Below are 20683 nucleotides of genomic sequence, written 5' to 3'. Positions count from 1 at the left end.
TCAGAGACTTACGCCTGGCAAAGCCCCAGAGAGGGACATGTTAATTTTTTTCCCATATCGACTCAGTTCAAGGGGCTTCAATTTTGGCCACTTTGTTTCTGATTATTCAACTGGAGTATTGCCAACTGTCTGAATATCTAATATTTTTGTTTCAAACTTTAAGAAGTGTGATCATGATGACTTTCAAACTATCACTCAATAAGGCTTCTTGATACAGTATTCATGCATAAAATATACACACTTCTTTCAGATAAGTTAAAACAATGAGTCAAAGAGAGTTAGGTTATGTCCCCAATGCACATAGAGGCTTTCACAAGAGACCTTGCACATTGTTCACTGATTTGTTTTGAATTATCTTATTCAAAAGTACATTAGCTGTCCACCAACAAAAGCTGTGTGTTGTGTTTGTTGATCTCTCATCTGCCTTTGACTCCATTGACTGAAAGCGTCCATGGCAATATTGATTTTTCCTTCCTTCCAGTGGTGTCCATTTTAACTCTCAGGCTATTGCTCCAACCATAGAACAAATTGATCAGTCTTTTGGAGCAACACATCCAGGAGGTGAGTTGGCAATTCTTGGCACTGTTCACATGTGGATACTTGGTTGGTTGTGCCTGTGGCTGTTCTCTATGCATCACTGGAATTGAAAGTCAGATAGACCAAAGGGTCTCATTCACAAGGGATTATTTGTTTATGAGGAGGCTTAAACTTGGTTTTAGCGTTCTATGTGCTTCATGATCTATCTTGCCAAGTGTGATAAAAAAGCTGCTAATGAGTTAGTAGAGGCATGAGACTGACAATATATATATTTTCAGAGAGCTGAAAAAATTGTATGATAGAACCATTGGTGCTTATGGTTGATTTGCTTATGTTGCCAGAGGTTCCTGGAAGGCGGTCTGGGATGGCTCTGCCCACTGGCTGGACAGGCAGGGTCCCAAACTATGATCCTGCCCAAGGGAGAGGCCATCCTACTCTTATCAGACAAGGTGGTACTTCAGCCTGATATGACCTTTGTCCTAAAGCAGGGGTGTCCAAACTTTTTTTCAAAGAGGGCCAGGTTTGATGAAGTGAATATGCATGAGTGCCGAACAAAGTTATTGACCTTTTTTTTTTAGGATTCAAGTTGTTGACCTTTTTCTTAGAACCACGGGGAGGAACTGCCTCTAGGGGCCGGATTAAACCAACTGGCGGGTTGGATTAGGCCCCCTAAGCAGACTTTGGACATGCCTGTCCTAAAGGTTAAGACCATCTTTCACAGAGCTCACAAAGTGGTTCTGCCTTAATTTTGTCCTACTCCATTGTCAACCATGGTCCTGGCACTCTGGATGTTTCTGCTTGGATAGGACTTTGGCCTTCCTGAAGTCTGAGGCCATATTTGTTTCCTTCGATGGCTAAGGGCTAGGCAGAAGATTTCTTCCTCATCTTCAACCATCTCTAGGAGGCTCAGGGAGGCAATAGGGCTCTTGAAAAAGTTCCCTGTTTGTCCCTTGGCCTGTTTTTTCCTGTGTTAGTCTTCTGGACCTGGGCCTGTTGGAACTGGTGTCCTCCTATGTGGATGAAGTCCTTGTGGTTTGATGGGTCATTCTTTCTGTTCTGGCTGGTCTGGTGTGAGTAGGATGGACCCTTCTCTGGGTAGGATCATCATTTTGGGACCCTGCCTGTCCAGTCAGTGGGAAGAGCCATCCCAGACTATTGACTGCCCTCCAATAACCCCTGCCAGTAGAAATTCATGGTAAGAATTTTGACTGTCTCTTGTGGTGTTTATGCTTTATGTTTCATTAATTTTTTTCTCTGGCTCTGTTATATTCTCTAGTCAAGCAGGTTTTTCAGGTAGCTGTAGTGGGGAACCTCAGGCCCAGGAACCAAATGCAACTCCAACTCCCCAGCCTCTCTATCAGCCTCTCTATACTCCCTCTTTTCCTAGGCTACGCCAGTCAGTGGCCTTGCTGTACATCCTCCTTGGGTGGTTTTGCTTGGCTGTAATGTGGCCTTGAACTCTGAAAATGCTTCCTGCTTGCCTGGCTGGATGATAGAGAGGAGTGCAATAGTGTGTGTAGACACAAGCCTACTGTCCAAAGGTACAGTCATTGCTTGGCCCACTTTTGCCTGTGGCCCCATCCACCACTGGCATGTGACTCTTATAAGGTTGCCTAGAAGGCAGTGAGGTTCTTAGGCTGAAAAAGGTCCCCTATACTTGCAATAGTGCTTTAGAAACTTGAAAATCCTGTTTGACTAAAGCTGTGAGTACACCAAAGGAAACAATGCCTATTTCAAAACTCCTTCAAGTCATCAAGTATTATCTGTCTGCAATCAGTGTCATATGAATATGTTTGGGACGAGACGAAAAAGCAGATCTGTGCTTACAGAATTATAAAACCATCAGATTATAATGATATTGCTTCAGACCACATGCAGAGGCAACAGTCCTCATTACAATTGCTGGTTATATCAGGCGTGTGCCCTCCTTCCTCTCATAGTAGCAATGAATTGTATCCACTGTTAGTTCTACTCAGAGTAGACTTGACCTGACTAATGGCCAAACAATAACAAACCCTGGTTAAGAACAACCCATGGTTAGCATTGTCCTTCATATACACATAATGCTACACTACAATTTCATCAAGCCATGTGAGGAAAGTGGGAGAAAAAAGTAGGATGGAGCCTGTGCCTGATGGGTCTGCTATGCTTTTTTCAATCCTACAAATTCCATAGTGATAATGAGAATAGAAAAATCTTGTGCTGTTAAAGAAACAAAAGGTTAGTTCATATATCTGGCACTTGAGCATTTGAAAACCTCCTATCTGGCCTCATTAATTATCCCTGTTGTTCACCCCATGGGTTTTTGCTTTTAGACAGGTTGAAGCCCCAACTGCTGCTAGATGTTTCATAAGCACTTGAGGCATAGTTTAATGAAGAGCTAAACTGCTTGACAGTACTGTCAGATTGGAAAGGGATAAATTGCTGTTCTTATATGCATGTATGTGTGTGTTTCCAGTGTACAACTCTGCTGAACAACTTTTCCACCTCAACTTCAGAGGACTGTCTTTTTCCTTTCAATTGGACTCATGGACTGAAACTCCAAAGTATGAGGTCTGAAATCTTCTTTGTTCATAAATACATTGTTAAACAAAGCAGTCATTGTGTTTTGAAAGACTTGTAACTGTCTTTGTGCCTTAATTTATTGATTTTTGAGATATGTTACTTCCCCTTTAAGCCTAGTTCAGCTGTCATTGGAACTGATTTCCAAACTACAGTGGTACCCCGCAAGACGAACGCCTCGCGAGACGAAAAACTCGCAAAACGAAAGGTTTTTTCGTTTTCGAGTTGCCTCGCAAGACGAATTTCCCTATGGGCTTGCTTCGCAAAACGAAGCTTGCCCAGGGGACAGCGGGTCTTCTCTTTTGAAGCAAGGGGCAGCGGGGAGAAGCGATCTTCTCCCCGCAGCCCCAGGTCCGGGGACAGCGGGAAGCGCTTCGCGCTGCCCCCGGACCTCTTTTGAAGCAAGGGTTTGCGGGGAAAAGCGATCTCCCCGCAGCCCCTTGCTTCAAAAGAGGTCCGGGGGCAGCGGGAAGCGCAGCGCTTCTTCCCCGCTGCCCCCGGACCTCTTTTGAAGCAAGGGGCTGTGGGGAGATCGCTTCTCCCCACCGCCCCTTGCTTCAAAAGAGGTCCGGGGACAGCGGGAAGCGCTTCGCGCTGCCCCCGGACCTCTTTTGAAGCAAGGGTTTGCGGGGAAAAGCGATCTCCCCGCAGCCCCTTGCTTCAAAAGAGGTCCGGGGGCAGCGGGAAGCGCAGCGCTTCTTCCCCGCTGCCCCCGGACCTCTTTTGAAGCAAGGGGCTGCGGGGAGATCGCTTCTCCCGGTGCTCCGAAGCCGGGCGGGGGGGAGGGAACACCTGCCCCCACCGCCCGGCTTCGGAACGCTGCTCCGAAGCGGGGCGGGGGGGCGGGAACACCTGCCCCCGCCGCCCCGCTTCGGAACGCTGCTCCGAAGCGGGGCGGGGGGGCGGGAACACCTGCCCCCGCCGCCCCGCTTCGGAACGCTGCTCCGAAGCGGGGCGGGGGGCGGGAACACCTGCCCCAGCCGCCCCGCTTCGGAACGCTGCTCCGAAGCGGGGCGGGGGGGCGGGAACACCTGCCCCAGCCGCCCCGCTTCAGAACGCTGCTCCGAAGCGGGGCGGGGGGGCGGGAACCTCACACCCCGCCGCCGGGCATCGGAACGAGGTCCTGGACCTCTTCTGAAGGCAGGCGGGGGCAAAAGTCTTTGCTCCCCCCGCCTGCCTTCCCGGGACAGCGGAGACTTCTCCGCTGCCCCGGGCGATCTTAAAATGCTGGCGGGCGGGAGCGAAGCGTTCGCTGCCGACCCCCAGCATTTTAAAATCTCCTCGGGGCAGCGGAGACTTCGCTCCCGCCCGCCAGCATTTTAAAATCGCCCCGGGACAGCAGGGGCTTTTAAAATGCTGGCGGTCGGCAGCAAAGCCCTCCTGTCCCCGGAGCTTGCGGGGCGGGAGGTGGGAAGAAGGGCTTTTCTTCCCACCGCCAGCCTTCAGAACAGCCTTCTGAAGGCTGGCAGTGGGAAGAAAAGCCCTTGTCCCCCCCCCCCCCAGCCTTCAGAAGAGGTCGGGGGACAGACTGTCCCCGGACCTGGTCTGAAGGCGGTTTCCCTAGGAACGCATTAATTGATTTTCAATGCATTCCTATGGGAAACCGTGCATCGCAAGACGAAAAAACCGCAAGACGAAGAGACTTGCGGAACGAATTAATTTCGTCTTGCGAGGCACCACTGTATAAAAGTATCCTGCAGGCTGACACACACTCCCTCTCTCCGTGCCACTTGTTCCCCCCTCTGCCTTTTCCTGCTTAGTGATAACTATAGGTTTACTGTGATATCTGAACTGGTATTATCATAGTTAACCACTAACCATAGTTTAATCTCAAATCAGAGATTGGAATCAGAGTTGCTTCAAACTGTTGGCGGTGTTAACAAAAGCAGGAAAAAAAGGCGTGAATACTTTTTCTAGGCTGCATAGTGTCCTGGTCAAGAAAAGTAATAGTCCCTCTCTTCCTGCCAACCTAGCAGTTCGAAAGTGCCCAGTGGAAGTAGATAAATAGGTACCGCTCTGGCGGGAAGGTAAACCAGAAGCAGCTTAGTCATGCTGGCCACATGACCCAGAAGCTGTACACCAGCTCCCTTGGCCAGTAAAGTGAGATGAGCGCCGCAACCCCAGAGTCATCTGCGACTCGACCTAATGGTCAGGGGTCCCTTTACCTTTATTCCACCATGGTCAGACCACACTTGGAGTCCTGTGTCCAGCTCAGCGATTGCCGGCGGGGGAACAGCTGATAGGCTGCCTGTTAGACACGTGGGGCTGTTAGCCTCTGGGCAATCCTCCCCGCCCCCTAATTTCAACAAGTCAGGGCAATTTCCCCCCATTTTCTTAATTTGGAGTCCCCAAAAGTAGGGGGCGTCCTATACATGGGGACATCCAATAAACAGAAAAATACGGTAATTGAACAAAGTACATGTGGATTTACAATAGGCTCCCTAAATCTTCAAATCAAGATTTGCGAATAATTTTAATGGAAATTACCGTTTTACAATAACTACACTGCAGTGTCTGACACCTCTGAAATTAGGGACCTTGCAATTGGCTAACATTCTGGGACCACTGCAATATAGATTGGTGTCCATCCTTTACCATGGATTGTTTCTTTTAAAATTCAAACTGCACTTCAAGACAAGAAAACAGTAATATTCCTAGTTGGAAGAAGTTTAATGAACTACTAGCCTCCTAGCAGGAGGTGCTGAAATTAATCTCCCATCCAAAATAGGAGGGGGTAGAAAGGATGATGAGTGGGGGGGGGTCCTGCTGTCTATGTCTGTTAATCAGCTACATTCATAGACTACTGAGAAGAAATGGTTTGTGGGGTATGTGTGCCATGGGATCCACTTTGTGTGTGTATACATGTACATGCAAGTGACTTCTGCAAGTTCTTTCATGGGGGTTTTAACTGCTGCAGGAAACATCATGGGGGTTTTAATCTTAGTTTTGCTATGTAGAGAGATAAAGTTTTGCTGGTTTTTGAAGATCATTCTGACTCACTTGGTTGTATGTGGTACAAGATTTAGTATTATTGGACTTAAAACTATGTGTTGTGCAATCAAATATAATTTTAATTTAACCTTTCCAGCCAAACTTTGCCCATGGCCTAGCTTCCCTGCAAATTCCCCATGGTGCAACTGTGAAACGTATGTACATCTATAGTGGAAACAGTCTTCAAGATACCAAGTAAGTAGCTCTTATATTTTGGAAAATATCTCCAAGTCAAATCTCATGTTATTTTATGTGCATATAATTATGTATGCTGGCTATATTTAGCTTTATTACAGTACTCAAGTTTACTTGGCTATTTACATAGTCTATCATTTTGTGTTTACAGAGCCTCTTCACACAATAACTTACCAGTATTCTGGTATTTAAAAACATACCAACCAACCCTGCTGGTTAACATGTTCAAGAGTTAATTGAGCCAAACTTACTGTATTTTTCGCACCATAGGGCGCACCGGACCATAGGGCGCACCCAGTTTTTTGGGGGGGAAATAAAGGGGAAAAAATTATTTTCCCCTCAGGCGCGGGGCTGGGGCGGGGGAAGCTCGAGCTTCCCCAGACCCCAGACCCCAAACAGGCAGCTCTCTGCAAGCCGTGGGAGCACTCCCACTGCTTGCGGAGAGGTCCGCGAAGCCTGGGCGCGCTGAGCTCAGCGCGCGCAGGCTTTGGCATGCTGGCAACTCTCCGCAAGCAGCGGGAGCCCAGCGCTGGGCTCCCGCTGCTTGTGGAGAGGTGTGCGAAGCTTGGAGAGCGTGAGAGGTCGGTGTGCACCGACCCCTCTCACTCTCCAGGCTTCAGCGAAAGCCTGCATTCGCACCATAGGACGCACACACATTTCCCCTTCATTTTTGGAGGGGGGAAAGTGCGTTCTATGGTGCGAAAAATACGGTAATTTAAGCATCTTCTCAAACCATGAGGATCTGTAAAGACAATTTTTGAACCCAAACTATAGTTTTATCTTCAAAAGGGCAGGCGAAAACCATGGTTTATAGCTGTTTATTTGCTTCCATTTGGTCAGTGCTCTATTCTGAAGATGCAATAGCCTCTGAAGGCAGAATGATGTTCATAACCAGTTTATCAATTCAGACATCTCATCAAAGCATTGTTTGCAAACCTATTGCAAACTATGGTTTCTAATTCTTGTTTGCTGGTCAATTGCAACCTTTGCAGTATATCAATTTAGCCATAGTTAATCTTTCTCAACCATGCTTTAGAATTCAAATTCAGCCATAACAAGCTCACTAGATACAGATAGGTAGCAGTGTTGGTCTGCCATAGTCAAAGCAAAAAAAAATCCTTCCAGTAGCACCTTAAAGACCAACTAAGTTAGTTCTTGGTATGAGCTTTCGTGTGCATGCACACTTCTTCAGGTATCTGAAGAAGTGTGCATGCACACGAAAGCTCATACCAAGAACTAACTTAGTTGGTCTTTAAGGTGCTACTGGAAGGATTTTTTTTGCTTAAGCTCACTAGAGTTACTTCCAGTTAGAAATCCAGTTATTTAAATGTTTATAGTGTGGACTTTGTTGTGTGGTAGTTTAATTTAAATTTTAACATGGGCATTCTGTTGTGTTGCTGGCTGTTTAGCATAAATTTAGTAAATGGTAAGGTTCCTTTAAAGAATGCAGTTCTTCTCTTTTTGCTTCTTCGTTTGCGACACCACTATTGAGTTAGGGCTGTTTAGTCAGATAGCACTCGCTATTGGTATAGAAAAGTGAACTGGAAACAATGTGTTGCTTAGCACTAATCTGCATATTGTTTAATTGTACATGATCTTGCTGTTTCAGGGCTCCTATGATGCCCCTCAGCTGTTTCCTTGGAAATGTGTATGCAGAGAATGTTGATGTTCTGAGAGATGGAGCTGGGCCCTCAGGTTTACGGCTTCGCTTACTCACTGCAGGTATTAGTGAGCAGAGGTTTCCTTTCAAAGGCACAAATGTGAATATGGGCAACCTATATATCTCGGAATCTCTCAAGTACTTACTTCTGATTACTCTGTCACCTCCTCTGTTGGAGATGACTCGTACATTCCAGGAAATATTGCTTCAGTTGATTCCAAGTTCATTGCAACACCATTCTTGGTATAATGAAACTTTGTCTTACGTGTAGGGGGGTGGGTTCTCCTTGAGCAATAAGTAAGTCTGTCTGTCAAGCAAGAATTCCTGCAAAACTATATATGAACCAGATTCACAATCAGAAACTTTGGGAGATGTGGAAAGATTCCCTGGGATTTAGCAGGGTTGCAAAGGGAACTAGGAGGTGCTCTTTACCACCATAGAGACATAGAAGCCTAAAACTGGATCAAGAGTCAGTCAGCCAGTAGTCAGATGTGTATTAGAATTCAGATGTGACCCCCAAACCATGGTTTATGAAGTCATGTCGTAGCCACACCAACACCATACAGGCTGACCATCATTTGCAAGAGTCCACCAAACCAGGATATGAAACCATATTTTGAAGCTGATTTGGGATGTTGCTCCACCCTTGAAGGATTCTGTTTTGGGAAGACATCTGGGGTTTCTAGGGGAGGAGGCTAACTATGCAAGTCTGCTTATAAGTCTCATATGAATACAAAAGCCTGAGTGGAGTTATCCAGAGTTTTGGAATACAATATGCTGATGACACACAACTCTACTTCTCCTTTACAACTGCAGGCGTGGCAGCGGAAGTGCTGGACCACTGTCTTGCCTTGGTAATGGACTGGATGAGAGCCAACAAATTGAAGCTCCATCCAGATAAGACTGAGGCACAACTAGTGGATGGTTCCCTAGACCGTATGGATGGGAAGTTGCTTGTTCTTGATAGGGTTACACTCCCTTTTGAAGGAGCGGATACACAGCGTTGGGGTATTCCTGGATCCTTTGCTGTTGCTTGAGGCTCAGGTGGCCTAGTGGCGTGGAGTCCCTTACATCAGTTTGGGTTGGTGGCCCAGCTGTGCCCCTACCTGAACAAGGATAGCCTCACTTTTATGCTATGGTAACTTTTAAGTTAGATCACTGCAATGCACTATACATGGGGTGGTCTCTGAAGGTGGTTTGGAAACTTTGGCTGGTGCAGAATTTAGCAGCTAGGCTGCTCACCAGGGCAAGACTGAGCATATAACACCAATCCTGGCCCAACGCCACTGGCTGCCATGAGCTTCTTGGAGGAACAGCAGAATCACCTAAGAAATAGGTAAAATGAGTGCAATTTCAATCCAGCCTTTGGTTGAAGGTTTGGTGTTAGTTTATTTGTGGATACTGTAATGAATGAAAAGTTCATCAAGTCTTGCTTCTGTTCACTTGAAGATTAGCATCACAAAATGAAGGATTTTTGGTTGTCTTGATTACAAGATGAATAAAACTGTAGCCAATTTTAAGTGGAATTTGCTTCTATTTTTACAGAGGAGGCGAAAGGAGAGCTGCCTAGGACAGGGATCATATATCCTGGTAATAGTAGGAAGGAGTTAGCTATTATCCAGAAACTGTAAATGGTTTTTCAAGGTAGAGTGTGAAGTCCAGATAACATATATACATGCCTGAAATTTAAAGAAAAAGATGTTGGATGTATTAGCTACTCATTATTAGCTTTATGCACTGAAGGGTTAACTCATGCATATCAAAACTCAGTTTCAAAGTGAATGTACTTCATTTGGATGCCAGTGTATCTAAAGAACTCCCAGTCTGAGAGCAGGACAATGGAAAGGGGATTCATAATTAACAAAAATGTTGATCCATGTTAAATTTATGTAAGATGTATACTATCATTTAAAATACTTTCACCTATGGCTTGAAAAGAGATTGTGGATTTTTATTACACTTCGTGTGGTAATAAGCTTACTGAAGCCCGGGTGCTGGTGTTATCAGCAGTGTGGCCTTATTAAGTGTCACCGTGTTGATTTTAGCAAATTTTCATTGTGTCCTCCTTTCATTTTGTTTCCCTTGGACCTAATTTATCCATTCCACACAGTCCCGTGTGCCAATTTAGGATTACATTTAATGCATCTGTTGAAATGGACTCTGGTTCATGAAAGCGTATGACAGGAGTGGGCAGTCTGGCCCTCCAGCTGCTGTTGGGCTCCCAACTCGTATCATCTCCAGCCAGGCATGGTGAGAGTTAATAGTCCCGAAGCATCTGGAGTGTCACACAGTTACCCACACCTGCTGTGATGGCTGGAGTATTGGACTAGGACCAGGAAACTCAAACCCACAAAGTTCACTGAGTGATCTTGAGACGGCCACACGCACTCTCAATCTAACTTGCCCTCTAGTATAGTTTCATTGTGAGGTTAAACGGGAAAGGATGTGTGTGTTGCCTGTAGCCCCTTGGATCAAGGGTGGGATAAAAATGTAACAATCATTCCTGATAAAATATGGATTAATCTAGAGTATCTTTTATGGACGGGTGCTTGTGCATAACTTTGGTTGCAAATTATTTAAAATTTTAACCCACACTTCATGCAATGAATAGTATTGTACTTCATTGGGCCATTTCTAAAGAAGAAAGAGCACAACCCCAGCCCCACAGAAAGAGCACTTCTGCTCTTTTGCAAGTCCTCTTCATTTCAGTAGGACTCGAACAGAACAGGCCAAAATGGATGCTTCAGCTGCATGCTAATTTGCGCCAGCCTTCCCCAATGTGGTGCTCTCAGAATTTGTAGTCCAAGACATCTGGAAGCCACCAGATTGAGGAGGACTAGTGCGCATGAATTTGAATAATCTGTTTTACACAGGTTATTTCTGAGAGTTGCTCCAATGTGGCAAGTGTGTTTTATACATTTCTATTTAGTGTTTTAGTTTTTTCTAATTGGATTCTGCTAATGTCGCTTGCATCCTGGGTTACACCTCTCTGAAGTTGCTCATTTTTATTTTCATTTGTTGAGAGACTTCTAAATTCTGCCACAGTGCAATTTCTGTTCTCGTTTCACCCTTTTGGTTAGCTGGATGAGAGCTGAATGAAGGCCTCCGGCCATATCAACATTTTGGAAGTTTGGTATCCCATCTATTAACACTTTCCCTTGTTTTTCAGGTTGCGGCCCTGGTGTATTAGCTGATGCCAAGATGCGGGTATTTGAGCGCTGTGTTTATTTTGGTGATTCGTGCCAAGATGTTCTGAGCACTTTGGGGTCTCCTCACAAAGTTTTCTACAAGTCAGAAGATAAGGTTGGACTACAATAACAAGTTAACACAGATTATCTCTGTGTTAGGCTACTAAAATTAACTGTTCACACTTTTCAAGATCCCTACAGGCTTGGAAGTTCTTTAATAAATGTTAACCTTCTAACTGCCCTGTGGCTTCAGTTTTAGGACAGTCTTGTCTTCTCATCCTGCCTAACCCCAGTTTTTACTAACAGTATTTTATTTATTTATTTAGTAGATTAGATGGTAAATTGATGTCTGGACTGCACTGTTCAAATTATGCAGGATGATGGAAGGTTCCATCATAACAGATTCCCACCTACAGAAAACTAGTATGTCAGGAAAAGGCTAGAGTAGAAGCAGTTTCCCTGACAATCTACTTTTTTGTGCAGGGATTTCCCCCCCTCCCAATGTTCTGGTATGCAGGAGCCATGTTGAGGCCCTATCCAATTTCCCCAAGGTACCAATGTGCAGGAAAAATAAGAATGGAGGGAAAGAATACAGGGATCTCCACAAATGCACTCAGGTGATGCAAGTTAGTGTTCACTGAATGTGCCCAAAATGCCCAGTAATCAAGTGGCAATAATGGTTGTTGCACCAGAACAAATTTCTCATTTCTGCCATAGAGGTAACATGGTCCATTCAAACCAGAGGAGCATATTGATGAAACTAGACGATCTACTTGTCTCCTTATTTCCAAAAGCTGAAGTGTAGATTTGTTTTGTTTGTTTTTTAAAGATGAAAATTCACTCACCCTCGCCTCACAAGCAGGTTCCTTCAAAGTGCAATGACTACTTCTTCAACTACTTCACACTTGGAGTGGTAAGTTGCAAACATTGAAAACAAGGGATCTCTTTTTTCTTTTTCTTTTTTGCTTCCATCTGTGCACAACTTTCAGAATGCCTGTACCATGTTAATCAGTTAATGCAGGAATCAATGTTGTCCAAATCCTTCAGAACTCCTTTGCTGAGAAATTTGAAAATTATCTTCTTATCTTTGTCAGTTTGATTAGTGACACATTAACACGATTAGTATCTCATGGGGCCCATTCTATGTATTTGATATTCAGCATTTGCAAAATCAAAACATAATCCTTCAGACTCAAAGAATGTTCTGGAGAAAGGGCAGTGCCACTGCCTGCCATCTTAAACACAAATGGGAGAAGGCAGAGAATTTTTTTTTCCAATTAGTAAGGGCAGGTCCTGGGAACTTGGAGGTCTTAGCTTTCACAGTGATTTTTGCATATTATATCCTCTTGCTAGCAAATAAGAAGACATCTTGAAATCATTGCTCTCTGAGCCCAGGACTTTCTGTTCATTTATGGGAAGCTGTTTAAACATTTCAACTTTGTGTGGCTCATTGTTTTTCCTTTCTCAATTTCACCCACAGGATATCCTTTTTGATGCAAATACTCACAAAGTGAAGAAATTTGTTCTACATACTAACTACCCTGGTCATTACAACTTCAATATGTGAGTAGAAAGAGCTGTATTGCCCAAACCGCTGTTGTAATTTGGAAAGCAAAGGGAGGGGAGCATCAAGGAGAAGGCAAAGAAAACGGTACCATGCTGAATCCCCACCAGCAGTGCCTAAGCTCTTTCTGGTATCTAAGCCTTCACCAGATGTTACTCACATTTCCACAACTTTTTCTAGTTAGAATCTTCTTTAAAACAAACGTGAATTTCTCTGTATTTTAAATTCCCTGCAATATACTGGATTCTTCTCTTTGGTTTCTGTGTTGTCACTTCTTGACTACAGTAGTTGACTGTTGCAGAGCCTGGAACTAATGGGTATCAAGAACCTCTTTTCCCTGTGCAAGATGTGTTGCTGTAATTTGTCAAAACCCAGTTTTTTAGGAGATCAGTGAAGGTAGTGTGTGGAAGTAACACTCTTCTCATTCATAAGACTAGATTTCCCATCTTATGCCCCGCAAAGAGGAAACTTAACTCATCCCCCCCCCCAAAAAAAGCCACCCATAATTCATGCCTGATTTTTAAGATTTCTGCATGGGAATCTGTGAAAACCTAATTAACAATTATATTATTGTATTTATTTATTTATTCAAATTATATGCCAGTTAACACTGTATTTTCTAAGCAGTGTACATTGGGATTACAAAAGAGGTGCAAGGGATAAAGTCAATTAAAATTAACCATAGAATCAGAAAAGCTTACTTAAAATGCCTCCTGAAATCAAAAGTCTTCACCAAGAAGTTCCGCAGAGAGGGGACCTGTTTGATCTGACCTGCGAGGGAGTCCTGCAAAAGTAGGCCCACAATACTGAATGCATGGCTCCTAGTGGTAGAAGCAAACTGTGCTTCTGTGTCATGTGCACCACTAGCAATTACTTGTTTGGGGTAGGGTGCTTAACATTTGGGTGGGAGGTTGTCTATAACTCAGAAAACGTACATGCTTTGAATGCAGGTCGTCATGATTTCAGTCCCCGGTGCCTCCAGTTTTTTAAAAAAATATCACATAGCAACAAGTGATGTGGAAGGCTCTCTGCCTAAGATCCTGAAAAGCTGCTGTCAGAGTAAACAATACTAGAATAGATTAAAAAATAGTTAAGACCTGGTGTCAGGAAGCTTTCAGTGTTCTGCATATTTGCTGTGGTATCTGGCATCACTCTGGTTGCCGCCAATTAGGCAGCATAATTTCATGCCAAACTGGTATGGCTGGCAGAAAGCTATGGTAAACATTCAAACAAGTACTAGACTGTAGAAGAGTGGAGAATATATCTGTGACCAGGTCAGGTTGCCAACTTCTATTATATGCAATTATATTGTGCTTAATTTAGAATGGGCTACTTTTGAAATAGTAAACCTCATTTATGCTTGTCCTTTCTCGCAATAACTCTGCAATTTAAATATTTCAGTTACCATCGTTGTGAATTCAAGATTCCACTAGCCATTAAACGAGGTAAGAAAGAGATGCCTGAAGTAACCTGAAAGTTAAAAGACTTAATAGGAGTGGGTGAAGGTGTTAAACACACGCTAGTGGTAAAAATTAATATGCTAAGCAGTCAGAGTGAGCACAGGACCAAAGTTGCACAATGTCAGATAATTAGGACGGCAGATTCAGGTTCTCCCACACTGCGGGTGTGTTAACAAAGAAACAATTTAGGGAGAGGAAAACTGAGCAGCAGCACTTCCGAGAGATGTCAGCACTGCCCAGCGTTCACACCCCAAAGTGTTATTGTAATACAAGAGAAAATATTTATCTGTTCTTAATGTGACATACTTACAGGATGCCAGTGCAACTCAGTGGACAAGAATACTAGGTCTGGGTTGGATTCCTGACTGAGCTTTGGACACATCACAGTTTTTCCCTGTTGAGGCTCTTTAACATGCAAGAGTTTGTGATAACCTACCTTGACAGGTTGTTGGGCGTATGAACAGGAAGGAAACCTCATTCATGTAGGGGTTTTTAGAACAGGATGTAATTGGGATTTGTATCGTAGGTGAAATAAATCTCAGTTCAAAATCTGGAAACATTCAAAGGACTTGGAACCAGAATGATGTAAGGGTGATTCAGGAAGCTCTTTTGTACAGATGTCATATTTATTTTCATGGGGGCAATCAGTGGCACAAACCAGCAAATGCAAGGCTTTTTCCCCTTCAAGAATAATAATGATTATTATATAATAATAAAATATAAATAAAAATTAGAATACTATAATTTCACTCTTGGCTCCTAACTTAAAGAAATGAACCTGTTGTCAAAACATTTCCCAGGCAACCTTAGTTAGCACTGGGAAGGAAAGACAGTTGGCTGATCTCATGCCTGATAACTTTCCTTTCCTAAAATTCTCAAATGCTATTTCAAACTATCTCATCATGGATATATTTATTAATCAGCTTCTTATTTCAAAGGAGTTTTCATGGAAATTATTAAATATATCATGATCATGAGGACAGAATAGCTCTAATTGCCTCCAGGTTTTGATGTGGAATCCTGCTTGGAGATATGCAGAGGAGCCTTGTCGTTGCTTTCCAAGATAACAAATCTCAGTCAGTTTTTCTGTACTTGGTGCTTGTCATGATTTGTGTATATGTGTGACCAGTAGTTTCTGGGGAAACAAGGGCCGGGAGAGTTTTGCCTATGGCTGGCAACATTTTGATCTCCTCATTCAAGTTCAGAATCAGGCTGGCATGTGAGACATCCTTAGATGAGTTACTTGTCCCAATTTGCCTTGGCTTTTATTTTGGAGCGCTGAGGTCAGCCCCCAGTTACTTCACTTAAACAAAGGAAATAAAGACCTAAATCAAACTAACAGCACCTGTTAAAAGAAGTAGAAGCAAATGTCAGGTTTTGGAAGCAACTTGGCTGTGTAGACACAAGGCAAGTTCTTCAAACGCCATGTCTTTGGGGGACTTTTGACAATATCTGACTGCGGACAAAGATTAAGATGTCAGTAGACACTGACTTGGCAGGTGGCCAGCATGCCAACCTTAGCCTGTTTTGGTACCAAGCAAAAACCTGAACATTTATCTCAGGAGTGATGCAATAACATGGAGTTGGCACCTTTTAAGTGTAGCATTTGGTCTGTTTACGCTGTGGAAACGTGTTCATATGGATAATATGAAACTGGTGATCACAGATACAGTTGGCACTGCAAGGAAAGGAGCCTTTGACAGCTGTACTCTTAGTCACCTGTTAACATCTGTGAGCACACACCCAAGGTTGGTGGGAAATCTAAGCGTATGAACAGCCAATTGCAACACAGCTCTTGATATTCTTGTCTATATAAAAATGTAACATCTCCAGCATCAGGTCTTAAAACTGAAGGGCCTTAAGAGGGCCACACTTGCCCACTTCAACTTTTCCTTTGCTGGGGTGATTAATTCTGCCCTGTTGGGTGTGCTTGAATTCTCCAGTATTTCTTTCATGCAAACATTCAGAATGGGGATGAGTAATTCTTATTCTTAGAAACCCTAAAAGTAAATAGTGTTGTGGGGGGCGGGGGCTGTAGAAGAGTGAAACATGTGTCTTGTTGAAATAGAAGTTTAGAAAATACTAATATGCCAAGACTCTTGGAATTAGCTTTCAGAGTCACATCCATGTTGCTTCCATGTACTGAATAGTACCTAACATGCTATTGGTGCAGAAGGGCATTAGGAAGAGGAGGAGTGGGATCTTCTGCTGAAATGTAGCCTTACAGGTCATTTTCTCTATTCTTTCTCCAAACAGATAGCACCGATTCACAGACAGAAACCTGCACAACCTATAGCAAGGTAAATCGAACCCCCAGTCATGCTTGCTAGAGCAGCCCTTTAACTTCAGCAGTGGCACCTTATTTGCACAGGGCTAAGAAAGGGTATGCTGGAGCACTGTGCTCAGGTGGCCTCTTTCAGGAGGTGAGTGGGGTCAGTGGCTGGGAGTCATCCCAGAAATGGACCCACTCCAGGCATTTGCAGATTTAATTTTCCAGCTAGGTGGAATGGAGCTCAAAGCAGGATACTGGAGATAAAATTGGGCAAGCAGGATGATATGAGAAAAGACAATGCTTGAAATACCATGGTTTCAAATCTAAATTTACTGTTGTAGCAAACCACAGGTTAGCCCCTGAATTCTAGAGGCGAAATACACATAGCCAACCTTTGCTACCTTAATTTTTTTAATTGCATTTTATTGTAAGTACAGAAACATACAACATTAAACCAAAATGAGAGAAACACCCCCCCCCCCCAAAAAAAAAAAAAACCTCGTGGTGTCCCTGGGCTTGGTATATACTGTATAACAAAGCAACATTCCCACTAAAGTCCAATATATCAGGCTGTCTGTATATCTGCAACAGCTGCTGACACTAGACCCTTTAGGTTTTTACAAAAAAAAATGTTTAAAAGTTTGCAAATAAAGTCATATGTATTAGTCCCATCCATCTGTGAGTGGATTTTAGCTGATGTTTGCTTTTTCTTAAGTGCACGTGGCAAAAACATAGATATACATGGCATGCTGCATTCTACCACTAGGATCCATGCTTCATTCTCCAAGTAATTTTCATATGCTTACAGTGGGACAATATTCAGGACCTTCTTGGACATCCTGTAGAGAAGCCAGTGGTACTTCACAGGTAAATATTTTATTTTATTCTGTCACTTGGATAGGAATCGATTGGATTTCAAGTGACTACGAGAAAGAGAGGCCTAATTAATGCTCAACAGCTTCACTGAATTAAATGTGCCATGATTATAGAATCATAAAACTAGAAACCCCTGTTTGCTTGAAGAGCTGAGTGCTGTCCCTAGAAGGGGACATTGGTAAGACATAAAAAAGATTCATTTGTCACCTTACAAGTTGAGGGACTGGAAAAGCAAAGAATCTGCCTTCATTGTAGTTACCTTGCTGAATGTGTAATCTTTCACAATAGTTCCATTCTACTTTGCTTCAAACTCGCAATGCTTACTAGCAGTGGAGGAAAGCAAAACATGGTTGAGCATTATACCTTTGTAATGAAAAATTTCATTTGATCCCCTAAAAAGATAGGTTTTGTTGTTTATGCTGATATTGGGTGTTACAAAAATATTGAATATTAATCTTACTGGTATTATTTGGTTACCTTAGCCTGATTTTCTTTTCTTTAGATCATCCTCTCCAAACAACACAAATCCATTTGGGTCAACGTTTTGCTTTGGACTGCAGCGAATGATCTTTGAGGTTAGGAAAGCTTACTTAGCTAAAAGACGTGATGGAGCACTGGATTTAGTTGGTTTGAAATAGTGGCTGGTTCTGCAAGTCTGTGGACATTTCTCCCATGTTGTACTGTTGAAGTACTCTGCATTCTTGGCTGATGTGGTGTGGGATACACTTAAGTCCATTGTGTGGGGGGTTCATGTTTAAAACCAGTTTCGAATAGGCTTTTATTCGAATCCATGGCTAGTCTGAGGTTTGAGTCCAGGTCGTACAGATCAAGTCTCTGGTCCACTGGGCAGTGTTAGTTCTCCATATTACTGCTAACCTATTTGGGGTTCTTTTTGCTTTTTTAAAAATTATTTTTATTGATTTCCCAATAAAAACAGCTTCTTTTGGGGGGAATTTGAATTCTGTAGTCCTTCTGGGGGTAAGGGCTGTCTGACAGTATTCCTTTTTGTTTCTTTGTACAGGTGATGCAGAATAATCACATAGCTTCTGTTACTCTCTATGGCCCAGCAAGACCCAGCAGCCAGTTGAAAATGTCAGATCTTCCCCAGTGAGCGACATCAGCTAATCAAAATGCTACAAAATTAGTACAGCGTGCCTTGATTTGCTGCCACTTATAATATGGAAAAGCACGGTATGATGGACGTGTGTGTGTTGTGCCTGTGTGTGTGTGTGTGTGTGTGTGTGTATGTGTTCAAAAACTGTCTTTTGCCACCTGTGCATGGAGCAGGATGGGAAATCCTCTTGACTGTTCATCACAGGGCATGGAAATGAGCAATTAGGTGCCTGTCGCCGTTGATTTTTCTCCTCTCGGTTGCCCTCATCCTTTACCGTGTGGATGTAAACAGACTGATCTTTCTTTCCTGAGCTGGAAAAAGGATGAGCTTTAAACGAGAGGGCACACAAATGACTGCACGACTTAGAAGCACAAACTTTCTGAGCCTTGGAGCATCTGGAAGCAGGTATTGGATATATTTTCTTCCGGTCTGTGTTTGTGTTAACTGTAATGGTAGTCATGTTTTTTAAAGGACAACAATGTATGTGTGGGTGTGTGTATACACACACATAGACACACCCCTTATATATAGGTGTATATATAAAATAAAGTACATGGGTATTTCTGTGGCTAAGACATCGTACCAAATGTGACAAGTATGTATATACGTGTCCATGATTTCAGGCATCACATGTTTGTCTGATGTTCAAACAAGTGCAAAGCAGCATGTGCATAAGACTTGGTTGTAACATTTTTGCACTACATACACTTTAATTACTTGATAATACATTTTAATATTCACTGAGGAGCATCTGTGTACTGGGTGTGAGTGGGGTACGATGGTTTATTTAATTGTTTGCCACGCATAAAGCTTATTTATACAGTGGGGAAGAATCCCACCTTTTCTGCACTAATATTTACTTGACATGCTGAAGCGACTTATTTTCTGCCATGCCTGGTTAACTAATGTGTTTTTTATATATACCGTGTCCAGAAGGGGGGGGGGGAGTCGAGTAGATTATTCCTCTGAATTATGTCTGTCTTAAGGGTTTTGATACCATTTTTGCTTGTGTATAAAACAGGAGGGAAGGTATTTGGTCCTTTAAGAGTAAACACAGTTGTCTCGTCTTGCAATTGTGTGACAAGCATCAATTTAGGATTTCTTACTTCCTCTTCCTAGTCCTGTAGAGTAGGGGTAGGAGAAGAACTGGGGTGCAGCACTGAGAACTGCTCCCACCCAAGTCTCATCAAAATGAAATTAAAGTTGTGCAGCCTTAATGCAAGAGAAGTTTCCCAAGAGGCTTCCATGGGACACGATCCTGGCAGATTGCGCTCTGGGTGATTACGTACATAGCACATTGGAGAGGGGAGGAATTGCCTCTCTTTCCACCCCTCCCATCTCTCTCTCATCTTCTTTTTAAATTTAATGCCAAAATGTTAGCCAAAGAGATCCTTAATCTTGATCCAGCATTTCTGTACATACATAGTTCTGCACACTCTGCCCCTCCACCCCCAGCAGACAGGAGATCAGCGGCTTCCAGTTAGAGACTCTGCAGTCATTATCTCAAGTGGATCTGGGGTTTGCACCTCGCTTACCAGTCTTATTGTGGGGAAAGTAGATAGTCTCTGTCTGTCTCGGTCATCTTTGAAATACTGACCCTTTTTAAAATTAGAGAGAAAGAGAGAGAAAAGAGAAATGTATAATTTTATCCCATTTTTAATATTTTGGTGTAGCAACTTGTGATATATAGACGATTTTTTGTGGGTTTTGCAAATGCGTGTACAGATTTTGTAAATACGAAACCTTTTGTAATTTTAACGCCATGTACAGTGTAATCCTGTATAGTTTACCAACGAATGGGAAATAGGGAATTTTAGGATGTTTAACTAAACGTTTTGGATCCTGGACCAGTAGCAGGGATAAGTGTGTGTGTGCGTGTTGCGTGTATTTGTGGGTATGGGTGATCTCCTTTTCGCCATTTAGTCTTCCTGTATACTGTGACATTCTATACTGTTTTACTTAAAAAGAAATAAAGGAAGCCCCACTGAGAATTTAATGGATAACAGGAAAACAGATTTTTGTTTTACCTTTATTTCTAGATGTTGCTCTTCTTCATAATGTACTGTTTCTCCCCACCCATGATCATTGCTTGCTGAGAAAATCCCCCAATTCTTTCCTTTCTAACATGAATTCTGTTTTTCATAAGCCTCTTGTAAATTATATGAAATGAATAACTAGCATGTACATTGAAAGGACAAATAAAATGAGTCTCAGTTACTGTGTTGTTTAAATACAGTTGCTGAGTGTCTGTATTTTGCAATTAA

The 20683-nt window shown here is 43.0% G+C and overlaps 1 protein-coding gene across 1 annotated transcript in view; it reads left to right on the top strand.

The window, feature by feature from the left end:
- PHAF1 (phagophore assembly factor 1) overlaps positions 1–20683 on the top strand; it is a 46756-nt gene extending 26073 nt beyond the window's left edge. Inside the window, exons 6-17 of the mRNA XM_081920335.1 lie at positions 482–561; positions 2996–3090; positions 6188–6285; positions 7895–8007; positions 11115–11248; positions 11963–12046; positions 12614–12696; positions 14099–14142; positions 16414–16457; positions 17238–17296; positions 17808–17880; positions 18327–20683. Of these exons, the coding sequence (XP_081776461.1) occupies positions 482–561; positions 2996–3090; positions 6188–6285; positions 7895–8007; positions 11115–11248; positions 11963–12046; positions 12614–12696; positions 14099–14142; positions 16414–16457; positions 17238–17296; positions 17808–17880; positions 18327–18416 (997 nt within the window). The 3' untranslated portion in view covers positions 18417–20683. The remainder of the gene's footprint in view (positions 1–481; positions 562–2995; positions 3091–6187; positions 6286–7894; positions 8008–11114; positions 11249–11962; positions 12047–12613; positions 12697–14098; positions 14143–16413; positions 16458–17237; positions 17297–17807; positions 17881–18326) is intronic.

The sequence above is a fragment of the Podarcis melisellensis genome (genome assembly GCF_964234715.1).
Source record: "Podarcis melisellensis genome assembly, chromosome: 8".
Classification (NCBI taxonomy): Eukaryota; Metazoa; Chordata; class Lepidosauria; order Squamata; family Lacertidae; genus Podarcis; species Podarcis melisellensis.
This window is presented reverse-complemented; position numbering and strand designations above follow the sequence as displayed.